Raw genomic sequence first — 18,736 nt, forward strand, 5'->3', positions numbered from 1 at the left:
CGTACTTTGAGATCCTATCATTGGTTTACAGTCTTAGAAATCAAAATCTTAATAATCTTCTCCTCTTTTTCTTAATGTTAATGTACCTAGATTAATTCTTATTAATGGCTACTTCCCATTTGGTAAACTTCCCATTTCGTAAACCTCAAACTGTACCTACTAAAAAGTTGCGTTTGGTAAACATTATACATTTCATACATTTAGTCCAATTTCGAAAACATTTCAATAATTTTTTGTGTTATATCCCATTTGGTAAACTTTCAGATGAAATGGGTACAGTCAAGTAAAAAAAGAAAAACGAAACTAATGATAACATTGTCATTTATTTTGTTAAATATTTTTAATCACAGGTACAATAGTCGGATTATGTGTACGTATGCCATTTACACATATTGATATTTAAAAACAGAAATAAAAAGTGGGGTGTACAAATAACTTTCAAAAAATTTAAGAAAAATCACAGTTCGATTTGACTATTTCGATGACAAGTTTTATTTTTTTAATAACAATAGTCAATCTAGATGCGAAATCAACTTATATAAAAAAACAATAATCACAGATTTGGTACTATCTTTTTATGTTAATGTACATTAAGGGCGCTTTTAGTGTCACGCGGATTTGCTCACGCACGCGGGATTGGACCGCATGCGTAAGATTTCACGCTGCGGATCATACGCAGCATGAGTTTCAGTTTTCTACGGGCTGCGTAACGGTATAGACGTGTTCAAAAATGATCAATGTCAGAAGAATATGTGTCGCTTACATACTTTACAAACGACGAAACAAGAAGACAAGAGTACATGTTGATCCCTTTCTTGAAAATAGGCTTCTTGCTGGGGCGTTTGTTACACGCTTTGGAAAACTACAAAATAATGAACGTAAATTTAAAAATTACTTTCGAATGTCCATTCGTTCTTTTGATGAACTGTTGTGTAAAATTGAGAATAAGCTACAAAAAAGCAGTTTACGAAGGATTACAATACAACCGATTGAGAGGCTCGCTATTACATTAAGGTAAGTTTTAAATTTTAAATATTTAATTTCCTGCTATGATTTAGTGGAAAGGGATTTGAACAGGTAGGATAAACGTTTTTTGACTTCAAATTACTGTCATGTGTAAATTTACATGTGCAAAAAAAAAATTTTGTCATGTACTCTGAAATTTCATTGTTCATAATTTCATTCAATTTCATGTTGAAATTTCATTAAATAAGATTATTTCACTCATAAAATGTCGCCATTAAAGTGGAATCATTCCTACCTTTCATCACACGCTACTTATTATAATATAGATAAAAGTTATAGGTTTGCACATGACAGTAATTTAAAGTCAAAAAAAGTCCTTAATTGGTTTGGGATTGGTACGTTCAACCTACATACACAATCCTTTTTTTTATCTGATAAAGTACACATGGCCACAGATCAAGTTACCCAAAACCAGCATAAATGGAACTCGCGCCTTGCGTATTATCATACTTAGGTAACCCGTCGGAGTCCCGCTTATACTGGATTTGAGTAACTTGATCTGTGCCGTGTGTACAACCGCACTCATATGACTAAACAAACAATTAGAGAGAAACTGGAGAAAAAAAGTTAATCGTACTCATTTTAATAAAAAGAGTTTTATTCATAAATTAAAAAATCAAATTTTACATCATTCATTTCTTTGTAAATTTGTATCCTGAGCGTTGACATTACTTTCGCCTGTAGATGATGTTGTTGCTGGGGTATAAATTACGTCATAAGACGTGATATTAAACAAGCCGCTTTCAGTCGAAATAAGAGTTTCATTGTCATTCACTGCAGCAGAACTAATAGCATTGTCGTTAAGACTCGAAGTATCCTGGATTATACTATTGGTTTGGTAATCTTGATTTATCGGTGACAAACTGTCAAGCTCAGTAAAAGCACTAGAACTTGTTGTAGGTATGGGACTGTAGTATGCAGGTTGTGTTTGACTTTCCATTTCCATAACTATATTTAACACTTTTGTTCTGAACATTAGTTTTTGATATCTAGTGAATCTTTTTAATGAAGGCTGCAGAGACTGAAAGAAAGCCAAATCCTCACTTTCTAGCTCCAGTTGATTAGACTTTAAGCATTCTAATAACTGTGCCTCAAATTCAGATGGTGCTTGCTTTTTAGATTTTACTTGTTTTTGTTTTGATGTTGGGTGAGAACTTTCTTGACGTGAAGTATCTGGTTGCGTGGACTCATTAGGTGTTTCTAAATTACTTTGTTCAGACATTTCTTCACAGAGTGACTCTTCTCCAGCAGTTTCCGTTGTACTGTCTAAGAAAGTCAAAATGTCATAGTAAGAATATTTCTTCTTCTTCTTCTTACTCCCAGAGCCGGATGGCTGATTTTTTTCAGATATCTTGTCTTTCTGGTAAGTGTCCCTTGCTGTTCGCCAGCGTTGTTGTATTTTCTTGTCTGAAATGACAAAATATAATAAGTAAGTGGCAAAAGTACACACAGTTTCAGATCAAGTTACCCAAAACCAGTACCAATAAACGGAACTTGCTAGGGCCTCGCCGGGCGCCGAGTCGTCTACGATAATAAACAACGCATGAGTCCTGTTTATACTGGTTTTGGGAAGCTTGATCTGTGGCCGTGTGTACAAATCTGATATTAGTTGGAAATTTAACTGCATTCGATTAAAGGCCCTCCTTAATTCACACATGTTGTCAACTTTACACTGTCTCATGAAGCATTAGATAAATCAAGCAATATATATATACCTATACAGAGTGGAAAAATAAGGCCGCAGTTGAAGGAAAAGTACCCTTAGGCGCAACGCAAACGGCGGGCCGGCGCAGGCCGGTCAATTTCGCCGCGAACGATAGCGCAAAGTCAATCTTATACTAGACGCAGACGGCGCGGCCGGGGCGGCGCGGCGCAGACATCGACGAAATAATTCATTTTTTACAAAAATAATTAGAACTTCATTTAAGGATTTTTGGAAAAACACCGGATTGAATCGGGCAATTTGTTTATTTGTTACAGTAAAATTTGCCATCATCAAAATTAAGGTGAAAACTTCCGGAAGTCACTAGCGCTGTAAGTTTTTAATTTGTTTTAACAAAAATTTGCTTTATTTGCATCTGTCAACCTTCATGAAGGAGGACATCTTGTAATGTAAATATTGCCTGAAATAAACGATATTTCATTATATTATATTATATATATTTATTAGATTCCTTTCATTTGCCGGAAATTTTACCATAGGGGTTAATTTATACAGAGAAGATTTCTTATAAAATATTTACAGCATAGTTATGTGTCTCAAATCTGCTAAAAGTGGCCACTTTTAGCAGATATGAGATACATAACTATACTTCGAACTTTTCATATGAAATCATAACTGCATAAATACCCCCCTATGATAAAATTTTCGGCAAATCATAGAAATCTAACGTAGCTATAGTACTGTAGTTAAAACGAATTAAAAACTTCTAGCGCTAGCTACTTCCGTGCCCTTTCACCTTAAGGGTATTTATTTTTCTTCTGAAGTAAAATTCGAGCGGTGCATGCTGTCTTATGTCTGATGTCAGCATTATTAATATATTATGTTATCATATTATTAATATATTGTTTTTGTTTTCAGATATTTGGCAACTGGTAATACATTCACTGATCTACACTATTCCTATGTGATTGGAATTGCAACAATTAGCGAAATAGTAAGACAAGTTTGTTACATAATATGGATTGAACTAAAGTCTGAATGTATTCCACAGCTTAATGGGATCAAATGGAAAGAAATCGCAGAGGGATTTCTCACATATACAAATTTTCCTAATTGCTTGGGTGCAATTGATGGAAAACATATAAGAGTGATTCGGCCGCCGCACAGTGGATCACTATATTTTAATTATAAGAAATATTATTCTGTAGTGCTCCTCGCAATGTGTGATGCTGATTATAATTTTACATATATTAATGTCGGTACCAGTGGAAGCAACGCCGATTCAACCATCTTTAGAAGGAGTCAATTGTATACGAAACTGGAAAGTAACACGTTGGGTATCCCTGACCCGCAAGAGTTGCCTATTATTTGCCCCGAAGTAGCTTATCCATCTAGTGTAAGAGCAAAGTTGCCGTTCGTGATAGTGGGAGACGAGGCATTTGGTTTATCATCACATGTGATGCGGCCTTATGCTGGTGATAATTTACCTTACAAAAAGAAAATATTTAATTACCGTCTGTCCAGAGCTAGAAGGTACATAGAATGCACTTTTGGAATTATGTCAAATAAATTTAGAATATTTCACAGATCCATGAATGTCAAGTTAGATCTAGCACAATTAATAGTCAAGACGGCATGTGTACTTCACAATTTCATAAGGAAACGGGATGGCTACAAGGTCAGCCATACATTTGTCACAAATGGTTTTACGGGACCACTACCCAGGCAGCAGACTGAAAGTAGTAATACGTCGGCAAGTAATATCAGAGATATATTTGCAGATTACTTTATCAATGAAGGAAAAGTCTCCTGGCAACACCTATATATAATTAATTAACTAAACTCAAAAGGTTTTAGAAGGTTTTTGATGTTATTTGTGAATTAAATAATTATGCTTATATTAATAAAGTAATGATGCTTGTATAAATAAAATAATGAACCAAACACATACCCGCCTCTTTTCTTTCCTCTTCGCTCAAATTTTCGTAGTTAGGTGCCAATTCCTTCAAAATATCTCTCCATGCAGCCTCCCTCGCGTCCCTATTTTTGTATAATTCATTGCGTTTATCCCACAAAACGGGCCGCAGATGAACTTCAATGATTACTCGTTCTGTATCGATTTTCATTTCGGTAGTACAATACGGCGCGTGCGCCCCGCTCGACTCTAAAATGGGCACTGAAGTTGTAGGGCTCCTGTACACGATGCCGCCACCGCGCCGACACCGCGCCGCCACCGCGCCTCTATGCTGTGTATACGTTCGCGACCGCACCGCCCCCGCGCCGACGCCGCACCGCCACCGCGTCCGCGTCGCTTGATTTTACCATACCACTATACAGTTGTTAGTAATACATTGCTAGCTGCGAAGAGCATACGCTAATTGAAAAAGAGATATTATGTCCAACTTAACGAATAAAAAGAAGTTAGTATTGGCTTACTACATGTACAGAAAATGGCAAAATGAACGTCGTAAGTCCGTTAGAAAGTTGTGGGTGCATCCTATTCTAATGCGACGGGAGCAATATGGTGAATTTCACACACTTTACGAAGATCTACGAAAAGATGAGGGCAAGTTTTGTGATTATCTGCGGATGAATTACAAGACATTCGACAAATTATTAGATTTATTAAAAAATAAACTTCAACACAAAAATACAAATATGAGAGCAAGTATATCTCCTACGGAAAGATTGGTTGTCACATTGAGGTAAGTTATCTATAAATCATTGTTGTTTATTTCAAGGATGAAAAATCAAAATCATTTAGTATTGAATTTGCCGGACTTGCAATGCACGAATCCTCTTCAATACTATAAGTAGATGCCTGAGATTGATTCCTCGAACTTGGTCCAGCAGCAGTACTATAACCATAGCTAGCCGGAGAAGCTATTGTTTCAGGTGTGTGTGAATGCTGTGGTGCGCTATAATTATTTTTATATTGAATGTTTCTTATGATATTTAATACTTGATACTGGAATTCAACAATATCTTCTTCTTTAAAGCGTGCCACGGAAGGAGCTATTCCTTTAAAAAAAGACATCACCCTATTGTCTTCTTCTTTTTCTAAATTTTCCATAAACTTTATCATTTTCTTATCTACAGGATTAATTTCCTCTTTGTTTTTTCTTTTTTTGGGAACAGCATCCTCAGATATACTTTTTTCTTCCGGCATATTTGATCCTGATACATATGGGAATTGGGTATTTTTTTTCATAAAATTTAAGTGATCGTAGTATTGATATTTATAAATTGGTATTGCACCCGATCCAGATTTCGTTTCACGCATCTTTTTGTCGCATTTCATCCATGCATCTCTTAGGTTCTTCCATTTCTGGGCCATTAGTTTACCTGAAATAATTATTAATTATATATTCTTTATATTTTGCAGGTACTTAGCAACAGGAAATTCATTAGCAGATCTTGAATATCGATTTAGGATAGGAAAAAAAACTTTAAGCGTAATTATAAGAGAAGTGTGTTCTCTAGTTTGGTCTGAACTTTGCGCAAAATATATGCAAATGCCATCTATGAACGATTGGCTTGAAATAGCAAATAAATTTAAGGATGCTGCAAATTTTCCTCATTGTGTTGGTGCTGTAGATGGGAAGCATATAAGAGTAGTTAAGCCAAACAAAAGTGGATCGATGTTTTTGAACTACAAACATTACTTCTCCATTGTGTTGATGGCAGTCGCCGATAGTGACTACAACTTTATTTATATAAACGTCGGTGCTTATGGGAAGGATTGTGACTCGGGCGTTTTTAAAGAAACTTCTTTTTGGCGTAACATGGTTAATAATACATTAAACTTGCCACAGCCTGCACCTTTAGGGTCTCAGCACACATATGGGATCGGAAAGGGATCGTAACCGTAACGCCTTTCGCCTCGCTGTCAACCAGGCGTCAACCTACCGTATGCACATAACGAAAGCGTATCAGCAGCGCCTGTACGTCAACTCGGCTACGGCTAGGCGACACCGCGCTTACGCCTCGCCGGCCCCTGGCTGACCTGGTTGGCACCAGATCAGTTTGAATCCAAACGTTAAGTGTAGCGCACGGTTATGTCTTGGTTTACAATACGTGAGTTGGCTATCATAGCCATAGCACTTGATGAAGAGGAAAAAGAAAATAGCAAGAAAAAAAGAAAAAGATATTGGGTACACAGTATGAATAAAGCAAGGAGTACTGAAGGGGAATTTCGGACTATAAAAAAACATTTGATGGATGATGAAGAGAAATTTTATATTTATTTTCATATGCCGAAATATCTCTTTTATAACATATTGCAGTCTATAGATGAATGTATAAGGAAGAAGAATACAACATTCAGAGAAACAATATCGCCCGAAGAAAAACTAGCTGTAACGTTAAGGTGAGAAATTGCATTTGATTTTGGAATTTTTAATCTGGTCTACATAAATATTTGTACTATAATTTTAATGTTTGTATTATCTCTATTGTTCTTTTTTTTAAGTGTACAAAAAAAATACTCGGTTCCGAAACTACAAGATAGATTAATTTTTATCCTCTGTCGATAAAAAATATTTCTTTTGGAACGCAACCCTCATTTGCGATCAGGTGTGCACAGGGGATGTACGTTTTATGTCTGGTGTATGTGTGTATATATTTTGTGTGATTGCGTAAAGTATTTTAGTAAATGCAACTTTTTTGTAGTTTAGGTAAAAAAAAATACCCATAAATCACATATTTTTTTATTATACAAAACTATATTATTAAATCCAAAAATTATGGCAATTAAACAAAAATAGCGCCACAACAAAAATACAATCATTGTATAAATTAAAGATTGTTTGAAGTATCAAGATCGTCAGCATTTGACGCGCCATTTTCTTCTAAGTTTGAAATATTAAAATCATGAATGTTTGAAGCGCCAGATGTTGATTGTATCTCGTGGCTAATGTTATTTAGAGTGGTATAACCTCGAGGCATGTCATCTTCTCTTTGGGGAATGTAAGGGTTGCGATAACTATAATAGCTTTGTTTCTCTGCGATTTCTTTTAACTCCATTTCCGAAACTGCATTATATATTTTACTTTTCATAACAGCTTGGTTATATTCTGAAAATTTTTTAACCGTTGCCGCAATGCTCTTAAAAAATGTATCTATCTCATCTTCTTTTTTGGTTTCGTTGTGATTTAATAAATATTTCATTAAAGTTTGTGACGCTGAATTTTTTTCAATATTAAGTTTTTTTTTTTTTGAAATTTTGGATGCAACTGAAGATGCAGAAGACTCAGGACGCGGCGAAAGTGGAGTAGTTTCCGCTTGTAAGTTTTCTGGAGACTGAATTATGTTTATTGAGTTCTGTGAATCATCATTACCCAAGAAACTGCTAATATCTGAACCGTCATCATCATCAACCGAAGAGATCGTATTTCTTTCTTTGTAATGAGGTACTAAAAAACTCATTTCATCTTCAAAGGTCCACTTTTTCGTCGTCGGGGCTGCCTGACCACTTTTAGTTTTACGCTTCTTCATAGCTCGTCGGTGAGACTCTCTAAGATTTAACCAAGTTTTCTTGCACTCAGATTCTGAAATAAAATAAATCATGGTTAACTATATCAAGCGCATGTAGTTACACATGTATGTGTGAAAGGGAGTACGTACACACACATTCACATAAACATATACACGTATTATAAAACGTATATTAAATATACATTTATTGTTGCAGGTACTTTATAACTGGATCTACATTTACTAATTTATCATCGAGCTTCCGTTTAGGAGAATCAACTATTCGTTTGATAGTAATAGATGTGTGCAATGCAATAATAAATAAATTAATGCCAATTCATATACCTCAACCAACTACAGCCACATGGCAAGGAATCGAAGAAGGATTTAAAAATAAATGGAACTTTCCGAATTGCATAGGCGCCATTGACGGCAAACATGTAAATATAATTGCACCTCCCAATAGTGGATCGTTGTTTTTTAACTATAAAAAAACATTTTCTATTGTTTTGTTAGCTATAGTTGATCCTGAATACAGATTCATAGCGGTTGATGTAGGAGCCTATGGAAAAAACAGCGATGGCGGAATCTATTCATCATCTACATTTGGAAAGGCACTTGAAAGAAACACATTCAATATTCCATGTGACAAACCATTACCAGGAACTAATCATGCAATGCCACATGTATTTGTGGGAGACGAGGCATTTCCATTGAAGACATATTTATTAAGACCATATCCTCGCTCAAATACACGGAGACTATCAGATCCTGAACGGCAATATAATTACCGCTTATCACGAGCTAGAAGGGTAGTTGAAAACGCTTTTGGAATTTTATATCAAAAATTTGCGATTTACAACAAAAATATTAAATTGCATCCAAAGTTTGTAGATAAAGTGGTATTAACAACTTGCATTTTACACAATATGATGAGGACATATAACATTGAGATGAATTTACAGGAACCGAACAGAACAGAACAGGACATTACAGTTGAATTCGGCGAAGACCGATTGTTAAGTCAATTACCAAGTATTAGTGGTGCCCATATGGCTACCGCTTTTAATGTACGTGAAAAGTTCAAAACATATTTTCAAACTTCTACCGGACGAGTTCCATGGCAGTAGCTTTTAGCTTTAAATATTAATGTTAATTCTTAATGGATATTCCAGTTAAATTTTTCATTATAATTATATTAATCACAACTGTTTTATTTCCCATACATACCTACATACGCGAAAAACATTAAATAAATAATTAAATAGGAGTAGGTACTTACCAGATTGCTTTAAAGTAATACTTATTTGTTTCCAAGCCTCGTCCTTTTTTATAGTATTGCTGTATTTAGCATCACTTAAGTCATATAAATATGGATATTTTCTCACTTCTTCAATAAGTTTCTCCCTTTGCATCGTTATTTTGTGTTTGAATCGAACTTAAAATTTTAAATAAAACATACGCGCAACACGAATGAAATACTCCTTGCGAATGGCGGCGTCTTTAGCAGGCAAGTCGCGGGAGGGGAAAGGGGAAAGGGTGGACAAAGAGATGTGAGCTCGGGTACGGAGAGACGTAAGCGCGGGGACGGAGAAACGTAAGCGCGGGGACGATGAGCCGTAAGCGCGGGAATTCAAGTTCGGAGCCTGTTCCGAGGCGAGGCGATTACGTTATTATTCCGATTAGTGTGCGTTGCAGTAGGGAGTTTAATACAAACCATTCTGAACGGCTCGAGGCGATACGGTGACGATCCCTTTCCGATCCCATATGTGTGCTGAGACCCTTACCCAACACTAACATTGTTTTACCATATGTATTTGTAGGCGATGAAGCCTTTGCACTACACCAGAACTTACTGCGCCCATATAATAGTCAACAACTTGATGCAGAAAAATCAGTTTTTAACTATCGTTTAACAAGAGCGAGACGATATGTGGAATGTACCTTTGGCATACTAGCTAATAAGTGGCGAATTTTTCATCGACCTTTAAATGTGTCGTTGGATTTAAGTGTTGATATTGTAAAAGCATGTTGTTTATTACAAAACTTTATACACAAAGAAGAGGGTACAAGGATGGCATCTATTAACGGGTGTGGTGAGTTACAGGAACTTCTGCCATTAGGTCCAGTAGAAATAGTTCCTACAACAGCTAAGGATATACGTGATAAATATAAAGAGTATTTTAATACCGAACATGGAAGTGTATCATGGCAAAATAATTATTGTTAAGATGGAATATGCCACAGAACAGGTAAAAGAGATTAGATAGGAAATAGTTCCGTTAAAACACAAGGCCGTTCTAACTTATTATATATTATAATAAAAACTAAAAATAAAATGTTGTTTTTTTTATTTGCTGACCATACACTACTACAAACGCAAAAATTTCTCCAAGCTAATTTACCAGCTAATTTTTTTTGTAAGCTAAGCTAATTTAGTAGGTATGGATAGTGTGACTGTGTGAGACCCATTTGTAAAAAGTCGTCAAATAACGATTTTCGTGGGACTTACCTCCACCATACGGACAACTCAAAGTAATATCTAGGCATGTTTTTTAGTATATACCTATATAATATATTCACAATCTGTATTACATAATAATATTACATATTATAGATTATCTATAAGTACATAAATATAGCTTTTCGAATTTTTGTATGTTTGTATGTATGTCTTAGCATTAGCTAATAATATTATAATTCATAAAAAATATACTATAAATCTTTCTTGATTTTATAGATGTAAAACTATGAATGAAATATTTATATCCATATAGGTATGTATACCTAAGATCGTAGCGTCAATACTCAGCCCGCGGAAACATATTAGGTATCATATATTTATCTACAAATAGGTAGGTAGATTACTACCTATTTGTAGATTCCTATGGTTGTTCCAGTAAAAAACGTAAACAGGTTGTGAATAGTATATACCTATATAATATATAATATATTCAAAATCTGTATTACATAATAATATTACATAATATCTATAAGTACATAAATAATAAATATAGCTTTTCGAATTTTTGTATGTTTGTATGTAGGTATGTCTTAGCTTTAGCTAATAATATTATAATTCATAAAATATATACTATAAATCTTTCTTGATTTTATTGATGTAAAACTATGAATGAAATATTTATATCCATATAACTAGGTACCTATGTAAACCTAAGATCGTCGCGTCAGCCCGCGGAAACGAATTTACGAAAATAATAGATATCTAAACTCACCTGCATAAAGTTTCTGAAATGAATCAAGTCGTATTTTTTATTATTAATACATATTAATAAATAATAATAATTATTATTTATTATAAATAATAATTATTTATTATTTATTATAAATAATATCTAATTATTTATTAATATGATTACAATACTAAGTATATTAACTTATCTTCGAAAATTAGTTAGATATCATTTAAATATGAATCTCTTTTAGTTCTCGATTCAGAAGTTTCAATGTTCTTTTGTTGTTTACCATTTTAAAAAAAACAATATTAAAACAATATTATTAAAAAATCGGCGCGCGGCACAGCAATTTTAGTGTGGTCTACTCGTCTCAACGGAGCGATAGCGTCTGATGTATGAAATAGAATTATGTTTTTAGCTCCCGGAACGTGCGATGCAAGATGATTTCTTGCGTAATTAAAAATATAGTAAGCGCCAAAAGTGTTTTATCGTGATTAAACCAAAACTAAAAGTAATTAGACAAAAGTGGTAAAACAAAGTTCTCACAAATGTTTCAATATAATTGTTTATGAAAAAAATAACTTATTAGGCATAACCATGTCAAGTAAAAAACGTCAAAGTGTGAAATTTAGAGGTAACTTCGTGAATTTTTTCTATCGAGTCAATTTCAATATTTTATGTTTTTGATCAAACAGCATAATCGAAAATATCATCAAGTTTTACATATATTTTATTTTTTATATTTGGTCTTGAATATTACACGTATCAACTCAATGTTGATTGGTGATTTGACTTTATTCGCGCCCTTAATAAAATTTTATAAAAATTACACCTACCGTATTTATTTTTCTCTGTATCGGGTAGATCCTCAAAGTTCTCGTTCATTATATGACAGATCTCAAACCAAGCTTTTAATTTTTTACGCTTGTCTTTATATATTTCTAAACTTTTGTCCCATAATACTTCTCTTTCCTCCACTAAAGTAATAAATTTTTCGTAATCAAAACTATTCATGATAGGTTACTAAAAATTAAGTGCATACATGCGCATACGTTGGCGGCCGGTAATGGAATAAGCAATGTCAAACAGTGACGAATGGCGGCGCGGTGGCGGCGCGGCGTCGGCGCGGAGGCGGTGCGGTCGCGAACGTATACACAGCATAGAGGCGCGGTGGCGGCGCGGTGTCGGCGCGGCGGCGGCATCGTGTACAGGAGCCCGTAGGCAGCGCACGCATGCGGATACCCCGCACCGGGGTGACGCCCCGCACAGCGCCCCGCGTCCCGCGTGCGTTTATCACGCTTTACAATAGATACCTATATGAAATTGTTCTTTGCGGATGCTACGCATGCGGTCCAATCCCGCGTGCGTGAGCAAATCCGCGTGACACTAAAAGCGCCCTAACATAAAAAAATACATACGAAATCAACTATAAAATATAAAAACAATAATAATCACAGATTTGGTACAATAACATAAAAAATACATGCAAAATCAACTTTTAATATAAAAACAAATAATAATCACAGATTTGGTACAATAACATAAAAAATACATGCAAAATCAACTTTTAAATATAAAAACAAATAATATTAATAAATAAATTATAAAGTGATACAAGCAATTCTTGATAATTCGTTCAAACAATTTTCCAATGATATTTTTCCACTTTTGTAATCGCCGAGAATATTGTTAATTCGTATATCATTTTGGATAGATTTTTTTCTTCGTTTTGATATACTTTCTCCATTATTATAAAAGCTGTAAAAAATTGTTATGATTAATTAAAGTAATAATTTTTATCATATGTGTCGCCTAAAAATACAGGTCATTGAAACAAAAATATGTACCTTTTCAGAAGATTTTCATAATGTTTAATATTACCTGATATCGTTTCGAAAAATAAAAGAATTGATGGCCTTTTTCCAATTTCACAATTGAAACTCCAATTCCAAGATTCCATGAGGTTTGTAGTGCGGTGTCTTTGTGCGTAGCAGCACCAAATATTCATCATATCTTCATTTTCCAACCACTGATCCACAAAGTAATCATTGAATTCAGTTATAGCTTTTTCTTCAAAACTGTAACAGAATTAATTCGTTGAAGATTATGATACGAAAAACCATTTATTACCTAGTTTCTAACGCATAAAAATGGCTGTAGAAAATGGCGGTAGAAGAAATATCCAGAACTAAACGCGTTCATTTCAATACTGCAAAATTAATTTACCTTTGACTCATAACGTATAGCCATCCATGGTTTATGTCTTCTTTTGGTAAATGTGCCAGAGCCATACATAGTTTGACGTGATAGTGAGATTCTTCATGTTGTAATAAGCCAAGAGATTTTGCCTTTCTTAATAGCGCTCTGCCAAAGTGAACAAAACACCCCTTAACAATTATGTTTGGAAATGTCTTTTTAATTGCATTTATTGGAGCTTTTTCGAAATCCAAGGTAATAATATCGGCTGTCCACTCTGGTAAATGAAATTTTAGTTTGTAAAACAGTCTTTCATATGTAGTTTCTTCTTTGTTTGTCAACACTGCATAAAAAAATGGTACAATATTTGTCCCAGTTTCTGTACTTCCTATGTCTCCGTGTACAACGTATAGTTGAAGAAACGGCTTTGCACAACATTTGAACGTTCCGTCCGCAAAGTAGTGACGGACGTCATTTAAATGTGCAATTGCACTCTTTGAACCAAACACAATCATTCTATTTTCACCGTCAATCTCATCAAACAATAAATTGTCTTTAAAACGGTCAGGAATCACGATTTCTGTAGAGTTAGAGTGCTGAGATTTTGTGATTCCTAGTTGTCTATTTCTGTGTCTATACAATGTGCTTTTAACTTTAATTAATACAGCGGATGGTCTTTGCCAAATCCTGACAGTCATCGCAGTAGTAACATTTTGTTTTTTTAGTTGTTCCAGCACATAGCTCATGTACCCATACTTCACAATTACTGCATTTAATCATGTTTTCTTTTACGTCTTCTTGACATATTTTGCAATACCAACTGTTATTTTCATCTTGTTCTTGTTTCTTTTTTTTTGTTTCATTTTTGAGGTGTTTTCGTTCGTTCGTACCGGTACGTTTTAAGAAGTTGCTGCGAGTACGAAATAGGCACAAGTATCAAATGAATTTCAAATTTGCCGCAAAAAAAACTGTCAACGAACAAGCCGGCTTTACTATGTGAAATATATTCCCAAATATACGCATAAATATATAATAAACAGTTAAACAACTTATGAACGGTATACTTGGAAGACAGTTCTTGTGAAGTATGCGAAAAAATTACTCAAAAAGTAAGAAAAAACTTACCTGTTCAATATTTTAGTCGGGAGCAACGTAACAGGTGTTTATTTGTCACATGGCAATATGGCCGACTATTATTGACATTTTATGCCATGCGCTGGTAACTATTACCCAAGCCGAGATATGGACGAGGTACGATTTAGGCGCAGGTACGAATTTATGCAAGTTTACCCTATCCTCTTCGTTATTCATCATTTATTTTTCGTAGTTCATCATCATCATCTTCATCCGCAATCCTTCATATGTATCTATTGAGATGATGCACAATAAAGAATTGAAATGTGTTCAAGCGTAGTACAATTTCCACTATCGCGAGCCTTTAACTCAATATGAACTAAAAGTTTTTTGTATGCAGCTTTAAACTGGCGGGCCGTGGGTTATTATTGGCTCCACCATGTGACCTTATATTACCAAACAGCATTTCAAGGTGATCCTGGCTTACTTTGTAAAATGGCATAAAAAATAGAACTCCGGGACGTATTAAGCCACGTATTAATTAGTAAACATTTGTTGATAAACTGTTTATGACTAGCGTTAAACAAGTTTACAAAACAAATGTTTCTGAAACTTTGCCGTCCACACTTGTCAGTTGTTCACAGGATGTCGCCCGAGGAGGTAGTGATGCTCTCTGCTGCTTACATAATAATTCAAAAGAGCATTAATCGAAAAAAAAAAGAAGAAAAGGTGGTGGATTCGAAACTATTTGTTGAATAAAAGTTATATATTTAATGGCCTCCGCGGATTTGATGGGTAATTTCAGATAATACACTGTAGGTTTAAAAGTAATACTGCACTTATGTACTTAATTTTAATTAGTCTTTATTTAGTAAGTAATTCACTCTTCTAGCTTTTATAATAATATACTTAATTCAACAATTAACTAAATGACTACCTCAGTCTTTATAACCAAAATTACATACTTTTGTTTTAAAACATTAAACAAGGGTTTATAGGTCTACCAGAATCTGATGGCATATTTATATTTAAGAAATAAAAGATTTTCATGTGGCAACTTATTTGACAACTATCAAATTGGTTGTCAAATTATTTGTCTTTTTTGCAGTTGATGAATAATTTTTTAGGATTTTGTCTAAAAAATCTTCGAAAATGTCGAAAAAGCCGCTGCGATCACAAGCAAGAGGTGTTGTTTATAATGTGTATAGAAAAACATTCGATGAAGAAGGGTCAAACACATCACAATTTTCAATTTTGAGTATTTTATTGGTAAATTGGACTTACCCGTTTTGATACTTTAAATTAAAAAATATTATATTATGTAGGTAACTATAATATTGTTTGTTGATTAGAATATAATTTTATGAAAACTTATTACAGGAGTTTCCAATACGGCTATTCGTCAAGTCCAAGCTGTCCAAGTCAATTTTATAATGTGTGTATCTGTTAATACTTACGAAAATAAACATAGTTTTATTTTATTTTTATTTTATTTTATAAAAAATTATAAGCAGTCTAGCTTTGATCAACATTATCATTATATCGATATTTTCACATGGCATACTGGTAATGAATATACAAATATAGGTATGTGTAAATAATAATATGTATTACCTGTATAAAAGGACTAAATATGTATATTATACATGTAAGTATGTACCTACATAATATTAAGTGGATATCTCATTATTAAGTACAGTATTGTCCACTTATGTAATGTGACTAATGATATTGAGGACAAAATAAAAAATAAGCAGTATCAAGATGGTTCAGTCCATTTTCCCTAGGGTTGCACACTCAAAATTTTGATTTCCCTAATTGCCATCAGATTCTGGTTTACCTATAATTACCAAACTTATTTGTCAATAAAATAATGCTCCAGTGAATCGGGAGTTTGCAGTGCTGCCAGTGCCAGGTGCTGTTCCAGTAAGTCGGACCAGGGAACCACTAGTTCACGCTACATACTACACGCCATTACCATAGAGATAAACAAAAATAACCTATAAAAATAATCTAATAACTAAATTATTAAGCATTATTCTGCCACTCATTAGCTCTCGTCTTGGTTGCTGGAAATGGGTCTAACCCCCACACTCGGTTCATCACACAACACGGAACTTCAACAGCTGATTATAAAATCAGCCATTTTGTTTCGATTTCTACAAGATGTTAGAGTACGCTAGTTAGCGAACGCCCACAACGCGTTTCTCCTGTCAAAAGTGCCACTTGGCTAAACATTTGTATGGCGCCTGTCGTATGACTTTACGTTCCGTTTAATGGAATAGAAAAACAATGCCACTTGTTTACCAATTTTAGTTTCGTTACGCTCGGTCACGTGACGTATCTCCAGCTTATGTCAATCTCATACATTAGTTTATCTATTGTATTAAACTTTACGCTAATAGAAAGTCTAGGGGGGCTGATGTAAAATGCAAACATCTCATTATGAGGAGAAACCTGTTCCTGCTCATTTGGTGTCAAAAAATTGGAATAGAAAACAGCCTATCCAATAAACGACTGAGAGATATACTACCCATGTGGAATAGCAAACCAAGGAATATTCTGAGCTCACAGACAGAGACCGGTTTCCATCCGGTAATCCTGGCAAAATCTTTGCTACGTCCGCCTGGAACTTCCTGATTATGTTTACTCATCAACCTCTGTGCATTTGTCTCAGTACAAATCGTAGACAAAAAATCTTCAGAGAAAAATAAATTAAAATAAATAAATAATAATAAAAATCGTTTATTTAGTACATATACATTGACCTAAATTTAAACTCGACGATCGCCTCAACTAGGTATAAACCTGTGCTAGAGGCGACCGACGCCTTCCACACAGGACATTGCCAGTATAGTACTATACAAAAAATGAATACATTATTAAATATTAAAAAGTACAAAAACATAAAGAAACAAAAGCCGGAATTAGAAACTAGGTACATATTCAAATATTATCAGGCATGCAATGTATATATGAGTATGAGATTTTGAGATTGTTTTATGTCTGTGTGTATGTGTAAAATAGTCAATAGGATTTTCTCCTGCAACCTGTGCCTGACTAATAACTTTAGATCCACTTTAGTTAGAAGCTTTCAGTACTTTTACGAATTGGGACTATTCTGCAGCTGATAAAACTGTAGGATGTCCAACTGACTTCGTGTGTTTGTTTATTATTTTGTTTACTATTGTGCGTCTTGGGATACCGAATTATTTTTGAGCATCTCGTGAAGAAATTTGGCCCGATTCTACTGATTCGCAAGCAAGTTTTAACATTTTTCAGAATAGTTTTTATACATCCTGGATCCAATTTGACGTCTTGACTTTCTGAGTCGATTTCGAGATTTATGTTTATTAATTTAATATCTTATAAATACCGACATTATTAGAAATAAGTTAAATTATACGATATTATGGAAGAGGTACACAGTAACTTATAACTTCGTTTTTGACTTAGTAAAAGTGTAGTGCCAACCCTAGGTTTTTTTTGATGGCAGGCAATGTTGTCAATCTTAGGTCTGAAGGTTACTGGATAACTTTGCCCATGATTATAAGTTCAGTTTTAAAATACATCAATTCCACTAACAATAAAACACTGTACAAATCGTTTTCATGTCATATAATGAAATAAACTAACTTGTGTCTTCGCCATCACGCACAATTCACCTTCAAATCTACACTTAAATTTACCCGATAAAACACCGATTTTTCATAAAAAAGCCTTAATTATCAAAGAAATAAAGGAATCGCAGGTTTTAAACAGTCTTAGAAAATTATATGTCCTATAACACTTCCTCAGCTCACTTTGCTTCAATCAGTCTCAATATCAAATATATCAGTCATCTTTTAAAGATCAAGTCTTTAACAGACAGTTTTTGCCATAACGATAGCAAAATAGGTACTAAGTACAGGAACATTGGTAATCTTATCTAGGTTAACAATGTTAAAAAAAACGTCTTCTAAAATCAAATAATCAACAGCAAAGAAACATTATCTCAAAATAAATTTAAGAGTGAAATTCCCAAAAACAGTTGCGATCCTTCCTCAGGCACAGATTGATATCGCAATATACGCATCTTACGGTTGTTTTCATCTTGTGGCAATTT

At 34.2% G+C, this 18,736-nt stretch overlaps 3 protein-coding genes across 3 annotated transcripts; all 3 read right to left on the bottom strand.

Moving 5' to 3' along the window:
* Positions 1-1,002: 1,002 nt before the first annotated feature.
* Positions 1,003-4,872, bottom strand: LOC149477040 (uncharacterized). Its single transcript, XM_089711099.1, has 2 exons — positions 4,641-4,872; positions 1,003-2,433 (listed from the first exon to the last, which is right to left on the bottom strand). Exons 1-2 carry the CDS (start codon positions 4,813-4,815, stop codon positions 1,655-1,657), a joined length of 954 nt encoding a protein of 317 aa, XP_089567225.1. The 5' UTR covers positions 4,816-4,872; the 3' UTR covers positions 1,003-1,654.
* Positions 4,873-7,384: 2,512 nt separating this feature from the next.
* On the bottom strand, positions 7,385-9,944 carry LOC149477041 (uncharacterized). Its single transcript, XM_089711097.1, has 2 exons — positions 9,447-9,944; positions 7,385-8,238 (listed from the first exon to the last, which is right to left on the bottom strand). Exons 1-2 carry the CDS (start codon positions 9,577-9,579, stop codon positions 7,487-7,489), a joined length of 885 nt encoding a protein of 294 aa, XP_089567223.1. The 5' UTR covers positions 9,580-9,944; the 3' UTR covers positions 7,385-7,486.
* A 2,920-nt stretch (positions 9,945-12,864) lies between these two features.
* On the bottom strand, positions 12,865-15,621 carry LOC149477042 (uncharacterized). The gene is made up of 3 exons (XM_089711395.1): positions 13,588-15,621; positions 13,209-13,439; positions 12,865-13,119 (listed from the first exon to the last, which is right to left on the bottom strand). The coding sequence occupies exons 1-3, from the start codon at positions 14,301-14,303 to the stop codon at positions 12,963-12,965; spliced, it is 1,104 nt and encodes a 367-aa protein (XP_089567521.1). The 5' UTR covers positions 14,304-15,621; the 3' UTR covers positions 12,865-12,962.
* Between the last annotated feature and the right edge of the window lie 3,115 nt (positions 15,622-18,736).

Source organism: Colias philodice, chromosome 26, assembly GCF_061535455.1.
Source record: "Colias philodice isolate Cphi_HAF_F1 chromosome 26, ilColPhil1 Martin Lab GWU primary, whole genome shotgun sequence".
Classification (NCBI taxonomy): Eukaryota; Metazoa; Arthropoda; class Insecta; order Lepidoptera; family Pieridae; genus Colias; species Colias philodice.